Below are 18,221 nucleotides of genomic sequence, written 5' to 3' on the forward strand. Positions count from 1 at the left end.
ACCGTGTCCCTGTGCGTCTGATTTCTATCTCGGCCTGTCCGACTCTCTCATCCTCTTTTAATCAGAGGCTTCGAGTCTGACCATGAACCCAACCCTAGCCCACTCATCAGGTCCAGGTCCTGCAAACAGAGACAGACATCGTCAGGTCTTTTCACACTGTGAGGGAGGAGGAAAAATTTCAACTCCAGATTTGCAGTTTAAAGTCGATGCAGAAACTCACTGCTGTCAACGGCGTCCTGACCTGCCAGTAAACAAAGGGTACTGTTTGTAATGTAGTTTAGGGGTCACAGGAGAGAAAGGTCATCCTACTGTATCTGCCGATTTCCAAACAGTCCGGGAGAGTAACCTCCAGTTCACACATACTCGATCTGTCAGCGCCATTCACTACGCCACAGTTGTATCTATCTGCTGCTTGAAAGACGAGTGACTCAACCAACTGAGACACAGCCGCCCCCAAGGTGTGTTTTCAAAATGACCCGCCCCCGCGTGGAGCAGGCCGAACTTACAACAACACGATGAACATCACTGTCAGCGTCAGCTTTTATGTATTTTTTAAATATGTTTTCCACAGAAACATGAGAGGTTCAGTATAAGTGCTCCCCGGTGTGTGTGTGTGTGTGTGTGTGTGTGTGTGAGGTTATAGTGAGTGAGCTTCCTGTGAAATCTGTGAACATGTTTCCATCTGACGGGTTCCAAACACTTGATTGATGAGAAAACTGCGGGGTGGATTTAATGCCTCTTCTACTCGGCCCGGACGTTAAATCGCACCCCCCCCTCCCCCTCCCTCCCTCCCTGTCACTACTCAGGCAAGTATGAACACAAATTGAAACCATGGGAAGAACAAAATATATATGGTACCCTTGAACTTTCCCAAAATTCATTTTCTGGCGGAAATACAATTTGCAGGATGCTTGCTCTGCAGAAAGAAATAGGTCTTGGTGTGGGGAGGAATAAAAACCAAACACAACGATTCTGGGTCGGGACTGATTCCCCAGCTTCTGGGCCCACTGACACCTCCACCTGCACAGACGAGTTTATTTAACTGCGCAGTGTGAATTAAAAGTGGGCCCGGGCCTCGCTGCTGTTTACTCATTCAGAGGAGGCATCGCTCTGCACGTCAGCGGCGCGCTGTGCAGATGAAGGAGGCAGAGAGGCTGCTTTTGATGAGGTGTTTTCCACATCTCATAAGTCACAGAGCTGACAGAGACGTGTGCTCGCTCCACTCTTCAGTTCCCGTATCACTCCAAGTCAAAAATAGACGTGGAACACTCGAGTTTATCTCCAGTGTTGGAGACAAATGATTCGTTAGAGTACTGACATATCAGCTCTGCAGCGGTTATTAACTTCAAAATAAACTTCACCATGTTCCTCTAACATGTGTCTCCAGTCTGTCTACAAACCCCCCAATGATGAGAACAGTCCATCCTCTCCGTCTTCTGCCTGCTCAAACAGACTGTTTGGAGATGTTCCCTTCATGACATCACAAAGGGCAGTAGCCCCTCCCCCAGGTGGGTGACACTCCCACAGCTAGGTGTTTGTTCTGCCCTCTGAGTCTGCCTTCTCACCGTAAACAATAGGACATGGAGCCAGAAAGCAGCGAGTACACCCGAGCCCTTCCAGAGAGGGGGCGTGGTCAGACACAGCTCATTTACATATTTAAAGCTACAGACACAGAAACAGCCTTGTTTGTTTTGTTGATTCAGAGCCGAAGTCACAATGATGGTTGGCTGCAGTCTTTAAAAACTTCCTATTTAAGATTTCCTGTTTGAAACATTGACAATAAATGTTTGCTTACATTGCCACAGTGTGAAAGAGTTCACCTTTAAGTGTTAGATGGACACATAACTCTCCTATGAACCTGTCTGATAAGATGGATGTGCAATTTTTTTTTCTTTGACACACTGGAGAGGAAACAGAATTGACACTCTCCCAGGCTCTGTAGTGGAAAACAAAATCCTTATTAGATTTCCTGAATTTCCTCTCACTATTTCATGCATTCTCCCAAAGATCAGGCTGCACGGGGCGCTGAAGGCGAAGACACGTAACAAGATTTCAGGAAGGAAAGATAAAAGAGAGGGGGGGGAGGTTCAGACGGGAGTATTGCAAACACTGACATTTGAAGCAGAGGAGGCAGAGAGACACTCGGGGAAGGAGAAGAGGAAGGGACGCGGCAGCAGGGGGCTGATGGGTAAACAGGCTTGGCATGGTCTGGAATGAAGAAGTGCCCTCCGGTGGCTGCGACTTTGGAGAGAATAAATGCCAGTGTAACAAACAACCCAAACCAGTATTAATCTCCCCGATAGCCCTCATGCCCGCCGTGCATTAGAGGAAATAGCACGCTAAGCCACAGAATCATTCAATCTTCGCCACACGCTCCCAAAGTGCTGCCTGCAAAACAGCCCAGGCCCAGCGCAATAAGGAGTGATGGAGGAGGCGAGCGTCGCAGCAGCACCATCCTCTGCAGCGTTTTACATTTTAATCACATCACACAATGAGACAGGTGGAAATCAAGAGCGTGCAGGTGCAGGGGGAAGCAATTAACAGTGACAGAGCAGAGAGGAGCAACTGAGAGATAGAAAAGGGCGGAAAGAAAGTCATTTCAGCTTTCATCAACACGTGGAGAGAAAAGGACCCGAGATTAAATTTGGGCTTTTTTAATTCTCGGGGCAGTGATTTAAGGTCGAGTGCACACACAGAATTTGATGGTCTTTAAATCAAGCAAAGTGTTGAAAGCTGTGGGAAAGAGGATTAGTGATATTTTTGTCCTGTTCGGGGAACATGACCTTGTTTACTTATACCCTCACAGAGCCACGTCAGTCTAATGGAGAGTTTACAAAGACACAGCGCCGCCGGTCGAACCGAGAACTAAACCCTGAACTCCAAATTAAAAGCTCTCCAGATTATTCTTCAGACCTCAGGAGGGTTTTATCGCCGGCCAGGCAGAGGCTGCAGACCTTTCCAACACTCGGAGACGCGCAGGAATCAGCCAAAGACACCGACCGCAGGTGCATGTGTGCAGGGCCGCACGCCAAACTCAAGCCGAGTCTTACAGAGTCAAATGGGAATCTTGTGTTTTGCTCATTTTCTCTTGACTCCAGTCATCAATCTTTTAATCTGTGCTGAAGTGCAGTTCCTGCAGGGCTGCCTGAGCACGCTGCACTCTCAAGGTTTTACTCGTAAGTGTGACAAATGAAGAGTGGGGGCAGGCTGCTCACGTCGCGCTGCAAACTGGTGGCGTGCAGGCACTTGTGATAGAGTGACTACAAATTGGCAAATGGTGAACAGCAGGGTTCCAATGTTCCTCTTTTTTCGGGGAAATTTGTGGTTTTAATCCGTGTAAACTGAACTTTGTTCACAGAACTGCAGATGCTGAAACATGAAGGCGTGTTAAATGTCATTCCTTCATTCACATTTGGTAATGCTGCTCAGCCTGCTCAGTGGTCCACATTAAGTTACACACATGGAGGCGTCTGTCAGAGGGGGATTCAAACCAGGAACCTCCTCGCTGCAAACCACTGCACCTCTCTGCAACCCTTATATCAGTCACTGAGTTAAAAATCTAATAAAAAATAACCAAAAAACATCTGAATGTTACTTTTTCAGCTGCTTGTTTTTTTCTTCATTTGTCACCAGTTTGTCACACTATTGCACCACATACATAAAAACAATGAACGGGCTGCACACAGACAGCTGACGCTGATAACGTTCATATAAAACCTTAGACAAAGTGAAGGACGTGCAGAATCGTGCAGCGCCACAGTTCTGATCAGTGATAAAGTCCAGTCCCGGTGATGAACCATCAGTCTTTCAGAGAGTTCATGGTTGATTCCAGTGAATCATTCTCAGTGCGGTGTGTTTACCGCTCAGCTCCAGGGGGGGTCCATCTGTAAAACCTACAACGAAAACCTGTCTCAGGCTGCCTGGAGGAGCTGCTCAGCCAATAAAAACATTTAGAATTCAGCAGAGAGCGTCGGTGATGGATCGTCTCAGTGAATCTTAAGAAGCTTCTCCTCCCTGACGTGAATTAAGATATGAGGAGAACAAACAGAATCTTCATGGATTGGGCGTTTTCTGTTAGCATGAAAAGACTCCACGATGTCTTTCATATTCCAAACTGTAAAAAACGGGAAGATTTCGACCTCGTCAAACTGGGCAGCGCGGCACTCTGCAGCCGAGTGCAGCCGAAGTAATTAAAAAGTGAAGTGCTGGGAGTTGGCTCGGAGTAGCCCGGGGCTACTTCTGCACCTGCCCTCTGCTGAGGAGCACATGTCATGGACCGCCATTACCACCGGTGAGCGAGCTTGTTAGCACCCGGGTCAGCAGTGAGGGGTTAACGGGAGAAGGAGGCGCGGTCAGAGGACGGTGAAAGGTCAAAAGCCGGGTCAGAACAGTGCACTAATGGAGAAACTCAGTTTCTCTTACAAACACAACCGGATCGATCGATCGGATGTCTTCCTGCGATTCACTCGTGGAGCTTAATATAAACTACATTTGAGCATATTCACCGTCCTCCATCAGCATGCCCGTGACCTTTCTGTGCATCTCCACCCACATCTTTAACCCCCCAACCTGTAGAGCACGACCCCCCAACGAGCACAGCCTGTGAGGAGAGGTTACACACACACACACGCACACACACACACTCGGAGACGGATGGAGCCAAGCGTGGAGCATTATGGAGATAGTGAGACAGTGGTGTGCTTGAAAAGGTCACATTTGCCTGCCTCCCCGCTGAATCCCCCCCCCCCCCCCCCCGTTGTCTCTCATTAGCTCTGCACGCCGCTGAGCAAAGAGAGCGGCAGGTAAACAATTTGCCTTAAAGAAAACACTGACACTCCTACAGAGGACGATGGCGGAGGCTCTTTATGCCTCGCCGCAGTCTGACAGAGCAGCATATGTTGTTTACATGCTAAATTAGCAAAAGCCTGTGAATATGTTGAAGACTGCTACACTCTGCTGCGTCCACGCTGAAGGAAATCTGCAGCAACAGCAGAGGAGGCCAAATGGCTGCAGCATCAGGAAGGATGACTAATGTGTTTGGTTTTTGGATTTGTCGTGACAGTGTTTGGTGTTTGACAGTTTCTCTTCACAGATCGAACTGATTCAAGTCGTCGCAGCTTCCATGAGGACAGATGACACAAAGACCCCGAGCATGACTCACGCTGCTCAAGGAACCTCCAAAGTTAAAAAATGAAGCCAAAGCAGAAATGCAAAAAAACTTCAGTTCTTTAAGTGTCCAAAAAACAATCGTAAACTTTCTCAACACTGGTACACGGTTGGTCGCTGCAGCTCAAGTGTTCTTTATAAGTCTGTTGTGATTTATTGAAGAGTTTTTCAGAAACGTGCACGTCGAGGTGACTGACAGGCAGACGCGTCGTAGCTGTTTGTCAGGAGGCTTCAGCTCAGCTCCTTTGTCTCGTTGTCTCCTTTGATTGTTTCTCGACTGATCCAAAGTTAGGTGGAGATAACATTTCCAATATGGCAACGCCCATGGTCAGGCCTCAAAATGCCTTTCAACACACAGAAGGATGTCCATGGTTTAGACTCCACCCCTCTTCACTTGACAGACTTGTGCACAAATGATTTGGACTTTATTTAGAGCATTTGGACTTGGGGAGCAGGACACAGACCAGGTTTATGATTTGGATCCTGAAGATGTATTCAGTTTGAAGAAAAAGGCCGACATGTTGACCGTCTTGTTCAGCCACACTGGTCAGGTGTGGTTGTAACGCCCATGCAGTCAGATAAATAAGGACTGGGCACACGGTTTCATCAGATTTGATGGTGATTAATCGCAGGTGGGTTACGGCTTCTCCTCAGCGCCTACTGATGATTAGAGTTTTCTCACAGTGCATCGTTTTCCCTCCTGTCTGTTTGTAAAAGCTCTCTTTTCATATTATTATTCACATCAAGACAATGTAAAGAGTGCTGGCACGAGCAGCACTGCTTAACCTGGAAAGTATAATGAAGAGACAGGTTACGGAAGTCCCACCCTCTCTTGATTTTGATTGGTCAGTGAGGGAGAAGTTACATCTTGGACTCCTCTTTTTGACAGTGCAGCGATAAAAGCAGCTGACACTGAGGAGGCTTTTTGTGCCCAGAACAAAAAAAAGATCAACTTGGTTTTGAATTTAAGATGCCTTATTTTGACTCCAGCAGTCACAAAGTGAGAGACTGCACATCCTGTAGCTGAATCTGTTCTGTACATACAAACTCATGTGAGAGTGAGTTGAACCCCAGCACGTGCCCCCTCTCTCAAAACCCTGCTCATATGAATAAAAACCCTCACTCTCATTAATGAGGGGCGGAGCAGGTTGCTTCACAGCTGATCCCAGCGTTAGCCTCAGGGCTGTGCAGTATGTTTTCTCATCAACCTGCCTCTCTGCTGATAATCCGACTGATCACAGAAACGTGCACGTCAGCCTCTTTCCCCCCCCATTCTATTTAACACGCCGCATTCAGAAAATGCGGCGTGTTAAATTTACTCTCAGCGGTGTCGAGTGCACAGAGTGGACACATCTTGTGTTGCTGAAAGTGAAGATAAGCGAAAATTAGCGTTTACATCTGTCAACATGTCTGACGTCAGCCCCATTCATCACACATCAAAGACTCATTTCTGCAGAGGCTGCAGCCCGGCGCACAATGGATGTCAGAGGCAGCACTGAGGGTCTCTTTTTACGTGACTTATTTCTGCAGCTTTAGCTTTCTTTCTTCTTTCTTTCTTTCTTTCTGGGTTACGATTACACAGCACAAACAGAAGGTAGTCAAGGAAACATAGCTGCAACAAAACAGTCAACTTTCTTTGCTTTTCTAAAAAATTACATCAGTAATTTTGAAGTAGGACTAAAGTGGTGGAGAGAGGTCTGCAGTGAGGAGAAATTAAAACAAACGTTAAGTTTTCAAGGCTGGTGACGGTTTGAAGGCCGTTTTGGACGCCCCTGGGTTTGCCAGATATGAGAGCAGTTATCAGGTGAACAGGTGTTGCAGCGATGGAAGCGGGCAGTGGAACTGCTTCAGATAGAAGTGATTGTACCCGAGCTAAAAAGCCTCTGCATGTTTCTAATAAGCTCCAGCAGCAGAAAGCTGCTCAAACTAGGATCAATGTTGGAGATGAAACATGGAGAGAGGTTAGAACACAGGAAGCTTTACAGACCCATGCAGAGCTGGCTAAACACTGAAGCTACAGTGTCCACCACATGCAGAGCTGGCTAAACACTGAAGCTACAGTGTCCACCACATGCAGAGCTGGCTAAACACTGAAGCTACAGTGTCCACCACATGCAGAGCTGGCTAAACACTGAAGCTACAGTGTCCACCACATGCTGAGCTGTGTGAGAGGAGGGGGGAGAGCTCTCTGTGATGATTAGAGTTTAACCTGCAGTACACATTTCAAACACTAGGGGGATCCTGGAAGAATAATCACCTGGTTGATTAATCATCGTCACGGACAAAGAAATGCATGTTGTCATTTAAAATAGCTCAAACTAAAAGTGTAGGTTAATGTGCATGTTCTCATGAACGGCACAGGCGGCTTTCCCCGCTTAATATCCAGGCTGTCATGTTCTACTATTACATGAATTTACTCTGGAATAAGCCATCTAACTTACAGCATGACACAATGAGAGCCCATTAATCCTCTGCTTAAACACGAGTGATAGGGGAGGATAATAATACTGTTTATGTCATTAGAAATAATTACAGCCTGTTAAGTTCTTTCATTTTTGTTCTGGTTTTAAAAGCTGCTTGTTTTGACAGACTATACTCAGAGTCCTAATTCAGAGCTAAGTATGGTCAGTGACTGTAGTGCTAAAGGTCTGCAGTGAACTGTACCGTGCAGAACTGAGGAAAAAAAAAATATATAAAAAAAGGCAGAACTAAGCAAACATCAAGAGCAGCGAGGCTCCCTGTGATCTTCAAGCCCTCCTTTCTGGAGAGGGACTGTATATTCTGCAAAGTGCTGACACTTCACATGCACTGTACTGCACAGGGAGACGCTCCCTGCACATGAAGCACAGCACTGAAGGCAAAAAACAGCTTTTGGCAAATGTCTGCATTTTGCCCACGATAGCTTTCCCTTAAGCCAGAGCTTCCTCACATGTGAAATGAATCCCTGTCACCAGAATATAATGAGTGCTTCCTCGAGCTGTTTGCCTCCTCTCAAAGGACTACTTATGCACTTTGTGTCGCTGGTGTAAAGATGCAGAAGACAGAAATGTGGGAGGGAGAAATCCAGTGACAGAAGCTTGAAGGAAAAATAACCTCCATTTTGTTCCAGGAGATTGATGCAGAGGAGGAGCGGGCGGAGCGAACAGCGTCCTGTCCTTCATTCGTCATTAGCGATACGCGTCTGCACCGCACTCCTCCGAGTGTCTCACAGGAGGAGGCCACAGCGCCACAATCCCAGATTGTTTCTGATGTCAGCAGGTGGTAAGAAACAGACGGCAGGTACCCCTGCAGAGGGGTTCACCTTTTGTTCCAACATGTGTTTACCGAGTGCACACGCATGTTTGTCGTTTACACAAACATTTCTGAGAAATAAAGAAAGAGGCATGTTTGGGTCGGTCAGGCCTGATCACCTGCTGTCCATGTGTTTCTCTGCTGGCGGGGCAGAACCGGCTGAAAGCAGCACAGCCATTGTTACACTTCACTTCTGTGAGATTAAGTGCAAAAGCCTGTCTTTATCCACGTCCACAAATCCTGCTGACATTTCAGATCATTAAGAACATTCAGCTGAAAAAACGGCCTGTCCTCAAACGTCCCTGGTAAATAATGTCCATTCAAACAAGCACATGCAGAAACCGCCATGATTAAAATAAACTGTTCTGATTGCGTTCGGAACAACTCGAACCCCACAGAAATATATGAAATGATCGCCTTTTACGTCATTCGTCAGCAGCCTTCACTGGGCATGGAAACAGTGAAAGGCACATACTGTAGGAGGAGAGAAAACAAGTCTTTCTAACAGGTGATGAAGGCTGTGAACTCTTACACTTTGGTTTGGTTTAGACACCAAAACTAGAAAAAGATTTCTGCTCGTACGTTGAAATGAGTTATGTTTGCACATAAGATGCACTGGCATAAATCTAAAGGGATGTTTCTGGGGCAAGGTCAGCCGATGCAGGCAGAGGTTGAAGAAAATCTGAAAAATGACAAAGAACGATTAAGTTGGAACAATCGAAGGACTAAAAAAAGGAAGAGGGAGTTGTTGTGAGTTGAGACATACCAGTCCTTCACATTTAAGACCAGAAGGAAACAGACGTTAGCACACAAGAGGAAGATATACGGAGGATGTCACTATGCCGGAGGATTTATGGATGAGGTGCAGGCTAACTAAGGACAGGATCAGGACCATAGATTCTGACTGGTCTGGTCTGAGTCTGCTCAGCATCATTAGCAGCGGGATCACGTCCATCCTGAGGCCCCCTCGCTCTTTTCCCCGACCCAGTCCTTCACCTCTACGGCCCAGAGATGGAGAGCCGGCGGGCTACATTCCCCGACACACACACACACACACAGAGACACACACACACACACACACAGAGACACACACACACAGAGACACACACACACACACACACACACACACACACACACACAGAGACACACACACACAGAGACACACACACACACAGAGACACACACACACACACACACACACACACACACACACACACAAGGGCTGAGTATTAAATCCAGCTCTGAAGGACCTTGGTGATGAGAGTGAAAGCGGCCCTCCTAGACGGCCAACATCCTTGACTATTGATTGTAAGTCTGCTCTGCTCTCACCTGCAAGGAAGGAATAAAAAAAACTCTCATCTCCAACACTGAGCTACACCTCTGTTTTATCTCTGATCATTTACCATGATTATGCTCTCACTATCACCCCCAAATCCAACAAGGTGCTGCTATCATCGTTGTTGTGTTTGGTATCAAAGGTCAATGGATCCATTTTAACACTTATATTATTTTACTTTATTGTTAACTTCATTTACAACATTTTTAGAACAGGCTGTTTCTGTGTCTGTAGCTTTAAATATGTAAATGAGCTGTGTCTGACCACGCCCCCTCTCTGGAAGGGCTCGGGTGTACTCGCTGCTTTCTGGCTCCATGTCCTATTGTTTACGGTGAGAAGGCAGACTCAGAGGGCAGAACAAACACCTAGCTGTGGGAGTGTCACCCACCTGGGGGAGGGGCTACTGCCCTTTGTGATGTCATGAAGGGAACATCTCCAAACGGCCTGTTTGAGCACACATTTTCTGAAAAGTGGAGCAGGCAGAAGACGGAGAGGATGGACTTTTCTCATCATTGGGGGGTTTGGAGACAGACTAGAGACACGTTAGAGGAAGATGGAGGAGAGGATTGTGGATGTGACCTTTAAAATAAATGTGAATCATTACCTTCCAGGCCAAACACAAACAGTTTATATAAAATTCATGAAATAATATCAAGTCCTTGTTTTGTATGAACATTTTAATAGGAAAGTTTCACTCTCACTTTTTAACTTTGTGCATGTGAAGTAGATGCTAACACCATCAGCTTTACTTTAGTCAAAATAATGTTAATTTCTCATCGAGTCTGCAGAAACGAGCTGTCGGGCTTCATCTAAAAATACTTGACATTTTAGTTTATCCATTTTAAAGAACTTCTTTTTTTGTATTTCCAGACATCCCAAGACACCTTATCAGATTTCCTGACTCTCCTGTTAAACGTTTCTTAATGTTCCAGAAATACTCGATCACCTGGGGCGAACCTTGAAAGCGCTCGCGGGCGTCAGGCGATGAGCGGGAGACGAGGTGGAGGGAGCAGAAAGGTTACAGCCAGATGAAAGAAGCTGAATGATAATGGAGCACACGGCAGCCCACAGATGATTAATACCGTTCTCCTCTCCCATTTGCTGTTCATTAACTCACCGTCCGCCATAATGGCCAGGGCTCAAATGAAAGGGGAGGGAAGATGAGCAGTTTGGGTTCAGAACGAAGACGGAGCAAATGAAAAGCAGGAGGAAGGGGGGGGGAGGAAGAGCGCTGATTAGTGCAGCAGTTACCTACATCTTAATCAAGATCCGAATTGCTCTCTTGCCCTGAAAAGGCCGCACAGTGACAAACCATTGCTCTATTTAGCATAACAGTCGATCCTCTAGAAAAGCCTGGGAGAGCAGCTGCTCCACTTCATTGTCTGTGACGCCTCTCTGAATAAATACTGAAGTTGACATGCATGGTAAAGTACTTTTGACAGCAAAAAAGGAGCTTGTTAGGGCCGGTACAAAATGTAAAAAAACCCCAGAACCGTAAAAGCGGGTCTCCAATTTTACATATTTTGTTCCTCGCTAAGCCGAGAGCGCCTCAAGGGAGCAGGCAGAGTCAGGTGGATGGGATGAAGAGAGAGGGAAGGTAGATAACACCCGAGTGGATGCGCGTTTAGAGAGGCGTAACACGTAGCTTTTTCAGTTATGGTTAAAACTCCAGTGGAGATAAAAGCATCAGACATTATGAATCCCCTCTCTGTCTGTGCATGAGGGCTGAAAAAAAAAAAAAAGAAAAAGAAAAAGATGGACACACGCAATTGGATTTGGAGAGCCGCTGCAATGTATTTCAATCTGCGTCAGCGCTAACCTTATAAAATGGAAAACTATTGAACTGATAGAGAGGGTGGAAAAAAAAACACCCATCCAGTAAGACAGCGCAGGAGCCTCGGCTGATAGAGACACACAGGAAGCCTGTCGAGGTGTAGTAATTATTCTAAAAGATGGAAAATAAAGAGTGACACAGACAGTATGAAAAGGGTAGACGGGGAGGAGGGAGGAGATGGGTTTTTTTACCGATTCACTCACAGTGCTAACCTCCACAGGCCGTGTGCTTCAAAGTCCTGAACAAAAAGTCCTTTTAAATTTGTCATTAAACTTTTAAAGTGACATGAACACAACGATGTGTGTATGTGTATGTGTGTGTGTGTGTGTGTGTGTGTGTGTGTGTGTGTGTGTGTGCTCAGACCTGAACCCACGTCGATATCTTAGATTGTAAATGGGAATGTCATTATTCTTAGCAATACAGCTGCGTTCATATTTAATACCCTTCCGGCACTGTGTCAGTCCCCTAAGTGCATCCCTACAGCTCCAATAGCATCGCCAAATGCATCATTATGTTATCAGCATCACTTAATGCAGCCGTGTAGGATCACAGAGCTCCTAAACATCCTGTGGAGGATGGAGGTGACCTTGTTTGAAAGACGTCTAATGTGATAATCGACTCGGAATTTAGTCATTCGTAATTTTTGTTCGTTTGTGGATGTGTTAGTATGAGGCGCTTCATGAAACACATATGTCACACGTTCACACGAACTGGAGGAAGCAGAAGAAGGATTATTATTGTGCTTGGTATTATCTACTGGTCACGCTCTGACCGCTCATTGCATTTCCTCAACTTTTGAATCCATTCCAACTCTGAGGAATTACCTAATGGCCGAAGACAAACAACTTTCTTGGTGGTTTACTTCAGATAATAACTCTAACTTGGACAGTAAGTTCACAAAGTAAAACACAGAATTAAAAAAAACTATAACTCATCTAACTAATCCCCCTAGTGTTTAAAATGGGTACTGCAGTCAAACTCTAATCAATACAGAGAGCCGTCTCCCTCCTCCTCTCTACAGTGGATGCTCACACAGCTCACCATGTGGTGGACACTGTAGCTTCAGTGTTTAGCCAGCTCTGCATGTGGTGGACACTGTAGCTTCAGTGTTTAGCCAGCTCTGCATGTAGAGATACTGTAGCTTCAGTGTTTAGCCAGCTCTGCATGTGGTGGACACTGTAGCTTCAGTGTTTAGCCAGCTCTGCATGGGTCTGTAAAGCTTTCTGCGTTCTAACCTCTCTCCATGTTTCATCTCCAACATTGATCCTAGTTTGAGCAGCTTTCTGCTGCTGGAGCTTATTAGAAACATGCAGAGGCTTTTTAGCTCGGGTACAATCACTTCTATCTGAAGCAGTTCCACTGCCCGCTTCCATCGCTGCAACACCTGTTGACCTGATAACTGCTCTCATATCTGGCAAACCCAGGGGCATCCAAAACGGGCTGTGTGTGTGTGTGTGTGTGTGTGTGTGTGTGTGTGTGTGTGTGTGTGTGTGAGAGAGACGAGTGAGGCAGATGAATATGCTTCACAAAGTAAATCGCTCTGCTCAGGTTAAAATATCACTCAATCATCGAAGTGTATGCAAGAAAGTAAATGACTTGAAAAATAAATCCCAACTATTTTGCAATTTTTGCTTCCTGCCGCAATTTAAAAACAGCTAAAAACCTAAAAACCTCGCAACATGCATTGCAATGTTCTTCAGCAATTTCTTTTTGGAAAATCTGCCGCAAAATCAGGCATTTTAGGCCTCAACAATGGAGCGTTGACCAGTGTCAATAAAGTTTCCTTTGTAAGCTCCAAAAGATGAAGGTACCAATCCTTTTATTTCAGCCATCAGCGTCGGGGTGTGTGTAATGTTAATGCCGGGGGCGGCCATGTTGAATTAACCAGCACTGATTTAAATGTTATGTTATGTTGTCATGGTGATAGAATGTCTGGGAAAAATAAAGAGATCAAAGATTCTTCTGGAACTTGTGACATGAAAGCCATTTAGAATCTTATAAATACCAGACGAACAGTTCACACACTCAGTCAGAGACGAACAGTTCACACACTCAGTCAGAGACCAACAGTTCACACACTCAGAGACGAAGAGTTCACACACTCATTCAGAGACCAACAGTTCACACACTCAGTCAGAGACCAACAGTTCACACACTCAGTCAGAGACCCTGTTTCACCTACAGACAGTCATGCAGTACAACAGATCCCAGCGCAGGGAAGCTCAAACTTTCCGTCAAAGGAGAGAGGAGGAGAACTGGGAAGACCAGTGTGATCCCCATCCCCCATCAATTCTGGGAAAGCCAATGGACTCGCAGATGGTTGCAGACCTGAGGATCGAACTTGTTCGTACGGAAACCCGTCTGAGAAAGGAGAAGTCACTACGGCTGGAGTGTGAAAAACAGAACAGGACGCTGAGAGACAAAATGAAGCACCTGAAGCTGTCCTCTGAGATACGACCAGACATACTGGATTTATCCTCTAAAAACAAGGAGGAGCTCATCAGTCTCATCTCTGCACTCCAGGAGAAAGACTCAAGTGGCCCAAAGCTGCAAGAATCCTTCAGCAGCGGCATCAAGACCTCCGAGCAAACTCTGACCTTAAAGAACCAGCTGGAGGAAATGACCAGCAGGTGTCAGGAGCTGTCCTCCAAACTGGCAGCAAAAGAGGCAACCAACGAGAACCTGCAGAAGAAGGTGAGGGACGTCTACGTACAACAGGACACCCAGTGGTGGAGGGCTGAGATCCTCCAGATAGAACTGGAGGAGATCAGGCTCCAACATGAGGAGAGTCTTGAGCGGTCCTCCAAACAAACAGACTGGCAGACGATCGCAGACCTCAAGATCGAACTGAATCGGATGGAAATCCATCTGAAAAGGGAGAAGGCTCTGAACAGAGCCGGGTCAGGAAGAAACCTCCAGGTCATCAAGGAGTTGGAGGAAAAGTTGAAGGTAGAGAAAGGTAATAGGCTGGAGTGTGAAAAAGAGAACAAGACTCTGAAAGATGAAATCGAGCAACTGAATGTGACATTAGACATGTGTGATTACTTCTCTAAATCCAAGAAGAAGACAAGTCAGAGGCTGCAGAAAAAGGTGGAAGACCTCCCAAAACAAAGCGAGTCCCAGTGGTTGACGATTGAGAGCTTCCACAAAGAACTGGAGGAGATCAAGCTTCAAGCTGAGAGTCTTGAGCTGTCTTCCAAACCGGCAGCAGAGGAGGACTCCCTGGTGCAGGAGACGGAGGGGATGAAGGAAGAGGTCCTGAGGGATGAGGTATTAAAGAGCAGCTGCCTTGACCTGTCCTCTGGACTCACAGCACAGGAGGAGACAAGTCAGGCGCTGCAGAAGAAGGTAGAAGACCTCCCAAAACAAGAGGAGGCCCAACTGTTGAGGGCTGAGAGCCTCCAGAAGGACCTGGAGGAGATCAGGCCTGAACCTGAGGAGAGTCTTGAGCTGTCCACTAAACCGGCAGCAGAAGAGAAAAAACTTTGTGAGCAGGAGAAGATCTCTACTTGGATGAAGATCAAGAAGGCCTTCACTCCAAGAGGTCGCCGCCAATACAAGCATCAGAAAAAACCAGATGCTGCTCCGCACGTGACCACCTCAGCCTCTCCATCATCTCCCCAACCTCCAGCTGCCCCGACACACCGGCTGTAACAGGCCAAGCAGGCACAGGGGGGACATGTAGAGTCCTGACAGTCTGAAGCCGGCTGCTTTCTGCCCGTCAGGACTTGACCTGTTCACTCTGAGTCTGCGTGGTTTTTTTTTCTCCGGGACGCTCCGGTTTATTCCCACATATAAATTCGGAATTAATTAAAAAAATGTAAAATTTAAAATTTAAAAATAATTTTAAAAAGTTGTGAAATAAGCATTCTTTCTATATTTTAACAGAGAAAGGTCTCTAAATGCATTTTGAATAAAACAAAGTACACAATGTGAACCACAAGGTTTTTCAAAGCCCCGCCTACCTTCTCTGGTCCAAACAAATCCAGACCCTTCAGGAGCAGAATCTAAAGTTAGAAGGAGGACATACTGGCTGCTGCATTGTTGTCAGAGAAGCTTCAACACAGCAGGTTTCCTTCATGTCTGATCATATTGTTAGAGCAGGAAGGTTTACAAACAGATGCATAGCTGGCTAAACACTGAAGCTTCAGTGTGACATGACAACCTACATGCACGCAGCCTCTACGGAGGAGGGGGCGGGGGAAGACAGTTCTCTTATGCACTTGAACGCAGCATTTAATTCACTATAGATCTTATTGATTCCTACTTTATCCTTTACCTCTTTAAGTTTTTTTCTGCACAAAATTTATAAAATAAAAGTTTCATATTAACCATTTCTTTCAACGCTGCCAATGAGTTCAAACAGAAGTAAATGGTTAAATTACGTTTTGTTTCAGCTGGAATTCGTCATATATTGAATTGTGACATTCCTTTTAACATACAGATTGAAATCCAACATCTCCAACATGATTCATGCGGTGTGTGTGTGTGTGTGTGTGTGTGTGTGTGTGTGTTTCTGTTTATAATGCAGACTATTTGAGAGGTACAGCGAACAGGATTTCAACAAAATCAGGTGCCATTTGGGAAAATAACTCCCTATTATGTATCTCTGCATACTGAAACACGGGGAGCATACAAACAGGTCTATCATTACTCCGCCATCAAGGTCCGAGCTGCCTCTCGAGACGGGGGTGAAATGACTGATGAGAGTGCAGGATTACGGAGAGAGAGAGAGAAGAAGGGAGGGTGAGAGGACGAGAACGGGGACTGTCATCCATCTTTTCCCTGCTGACGGATATATGAGTGGAGGGCCCCGAGCTCGCCGTGATGGATGAGAGATTAGCAGTGAAAAACATGTAGATTCAAATGACAGCCACGTCAGCCACACGTACAGGTGTCACAGTGGGAGCGGACAGGCTGAACAGCCCTTAGCAAAGTATACAATAAATAAGCATTTAAAGGTTAAACTATTCACTTCCTGTGTGTGAAGCATGAAGAGACAGAAACAAAAAAAAAAGGCTTCCTGTATTTTGTGATCTCGAGCTCGACGGCGACTCTGGTTACAGAAGTAGAACTCCCCGTTCAAATTGTTCATCAATATATTTCACAAAATCCTGTTATCGAGAGAATGAAGCCTGTAACCATGACAACCAGCTATCCCAACTACGTTAAAGAATTTGAGAAAAGGGCAAAGGTACAAGACTGTGTGCATATATATATATATATATATATATATATATATATATATATATATATATATCATATTATATACATTATATTATTATTATATATATTTCTTGTGGAGTCAAGACACTACACATCCCATAATCCATTGCATGGCTTCATCTTAAATTTAACTTCAGTTGTTAAAGTGTATATATATTATTATAATATTATATATTATAATAATAATTATATATTATTGCGAGTGTTGAAATATCTTGTAGTTTGTTGGTGGGAAATATAAATTCTATCCACTGCAGCACAACAAGGTTATTAGTACTTTTCGTGCTAGCTAACTAACTAGCTAGCCTGCTAGCGAAACTATCCATTCCATATGGTGTTTAATTAATTAATTAATCTTTAATTAATGTAAACTGGCTCATTGCTGTTCTTTTTTCTTTTTTTGCTATTGATGCTGTTTATATTCCCTGTTTTACTGTTTTTTGGAGCTGTTGTAACACCTAAATTTCCCCCATTGGGGGATCAATAAAGATTATCCTAATCCTTGCTTTGAAAAGTAAACAGGAAGTGTTTTTTTTTCTTTACAAATGAATGAAGCTGCCTTTAATCTGCACAGGTGAGCAGCATCAGAAACTGTATCTCTGTTTAGTGTTTAATGTGTCAGTCTGAGGAAGCCATCTCCTACTTTACTTCACGTGTGTGTGTGTGTGTGTGTATGTGTGTGTGTGTGTGTGTGTGTGTGTGTGTTTGTAGGTGTGACCTGCCAGTAACAACACTTTAATTACTGCCTCTCATGTCTTAAGTCACTGGCAGTCTGCTAACCTTGTTAGGTTAAATAAATTCGTCTTCATCAGCAACAAAAGAGCCTCAGAGTCCCGGCGGACTCCGGCCCTGACTCCATCAATTATTGCAGCCTGATTGGCTCAGATTGGACCCACGTTTCTCACACAGGTTGCATTCAGACAAATTATCACCACCGGGCTGCTGACCCACTTAGAGCGCTAAAATGAATCCTGTGTGGCTGTTTTCTGCCTCGCTGTTAATGATGTAAATTAGAACAATCTCTCCATAAGTTGTAAAAGTTCATTAGACTTGAGAAAATTACTTTTCTCAAACTTGGAGTCTATTTTTTTTTCTTACTTACTTACCTTTCATTCGTATGTGAAACTCAAAGATTCCTGATGTGGCTGCTGAACTCCTCCCCGAAGGAATAATGTGCCTCCACTTTCGTTAAAATAACTTTTGCGGTGGATTCCAGACAGACCGTAAACAGATTGCTAGCTCAGCTGTTGATGTTGATTGTAAAGTGAGTTTGTATGACTAGCACAGAACCGATCAGGCTGCGTTCTCACAGCGCAGCACGCCGCAGCACTGACGGACACCTGCGGTGTTTTCAGTATCAGCTCCTGA

The 18,221-nt window shown here is 45.3% G+C and overlaps 2 protein-coding genes across 2 annotated transcripts in view; one reads left to right on the top strand and one right to left on the bottom strand.

The window, feature by feature from the left end:
- ca10a (carbonic anhydrase Xa) overlaps positions 1-18,221 on the bottom strand; it is a gene marked incomplete at its 3' end in the record, with an annotated part of 163,446 nt that overhangs the window by 70,229 nt on the left and 74,996 nt on the right. The gene's annotated exons all lie outside the window — the stretch shown is intronic.
- Positions 13,284-15,436, top strand: LOC306817282 (uncharacterized protein). Its single transcript, XM_079334034.1, has 2 exons — positions 13,284-14,648; positions 14,841-15,436. Exons 1-2 carry the CDS (start codon positions 13,818-13,820, stop codon positions 15,279-15,281), a joined length of 1,272 nt encoding a protein of 423 aa, XP_079190160.1. The 5' UTR covers positions 13,284-13,817; the 3' UTR covers positions 15,282-15,436.

Source organism: Symphodus melops, assembly GCF_947650265.1.
Source record: "Symphodus melops genome assembly, chromosome: 21".
NCBI classification, from domain to species: domain Eukaryota; kingdom Metazoa; phylum Chordata; class Actinopteri; order Labriformes; family Labridae; genus Symphodus; species Symphodus melops.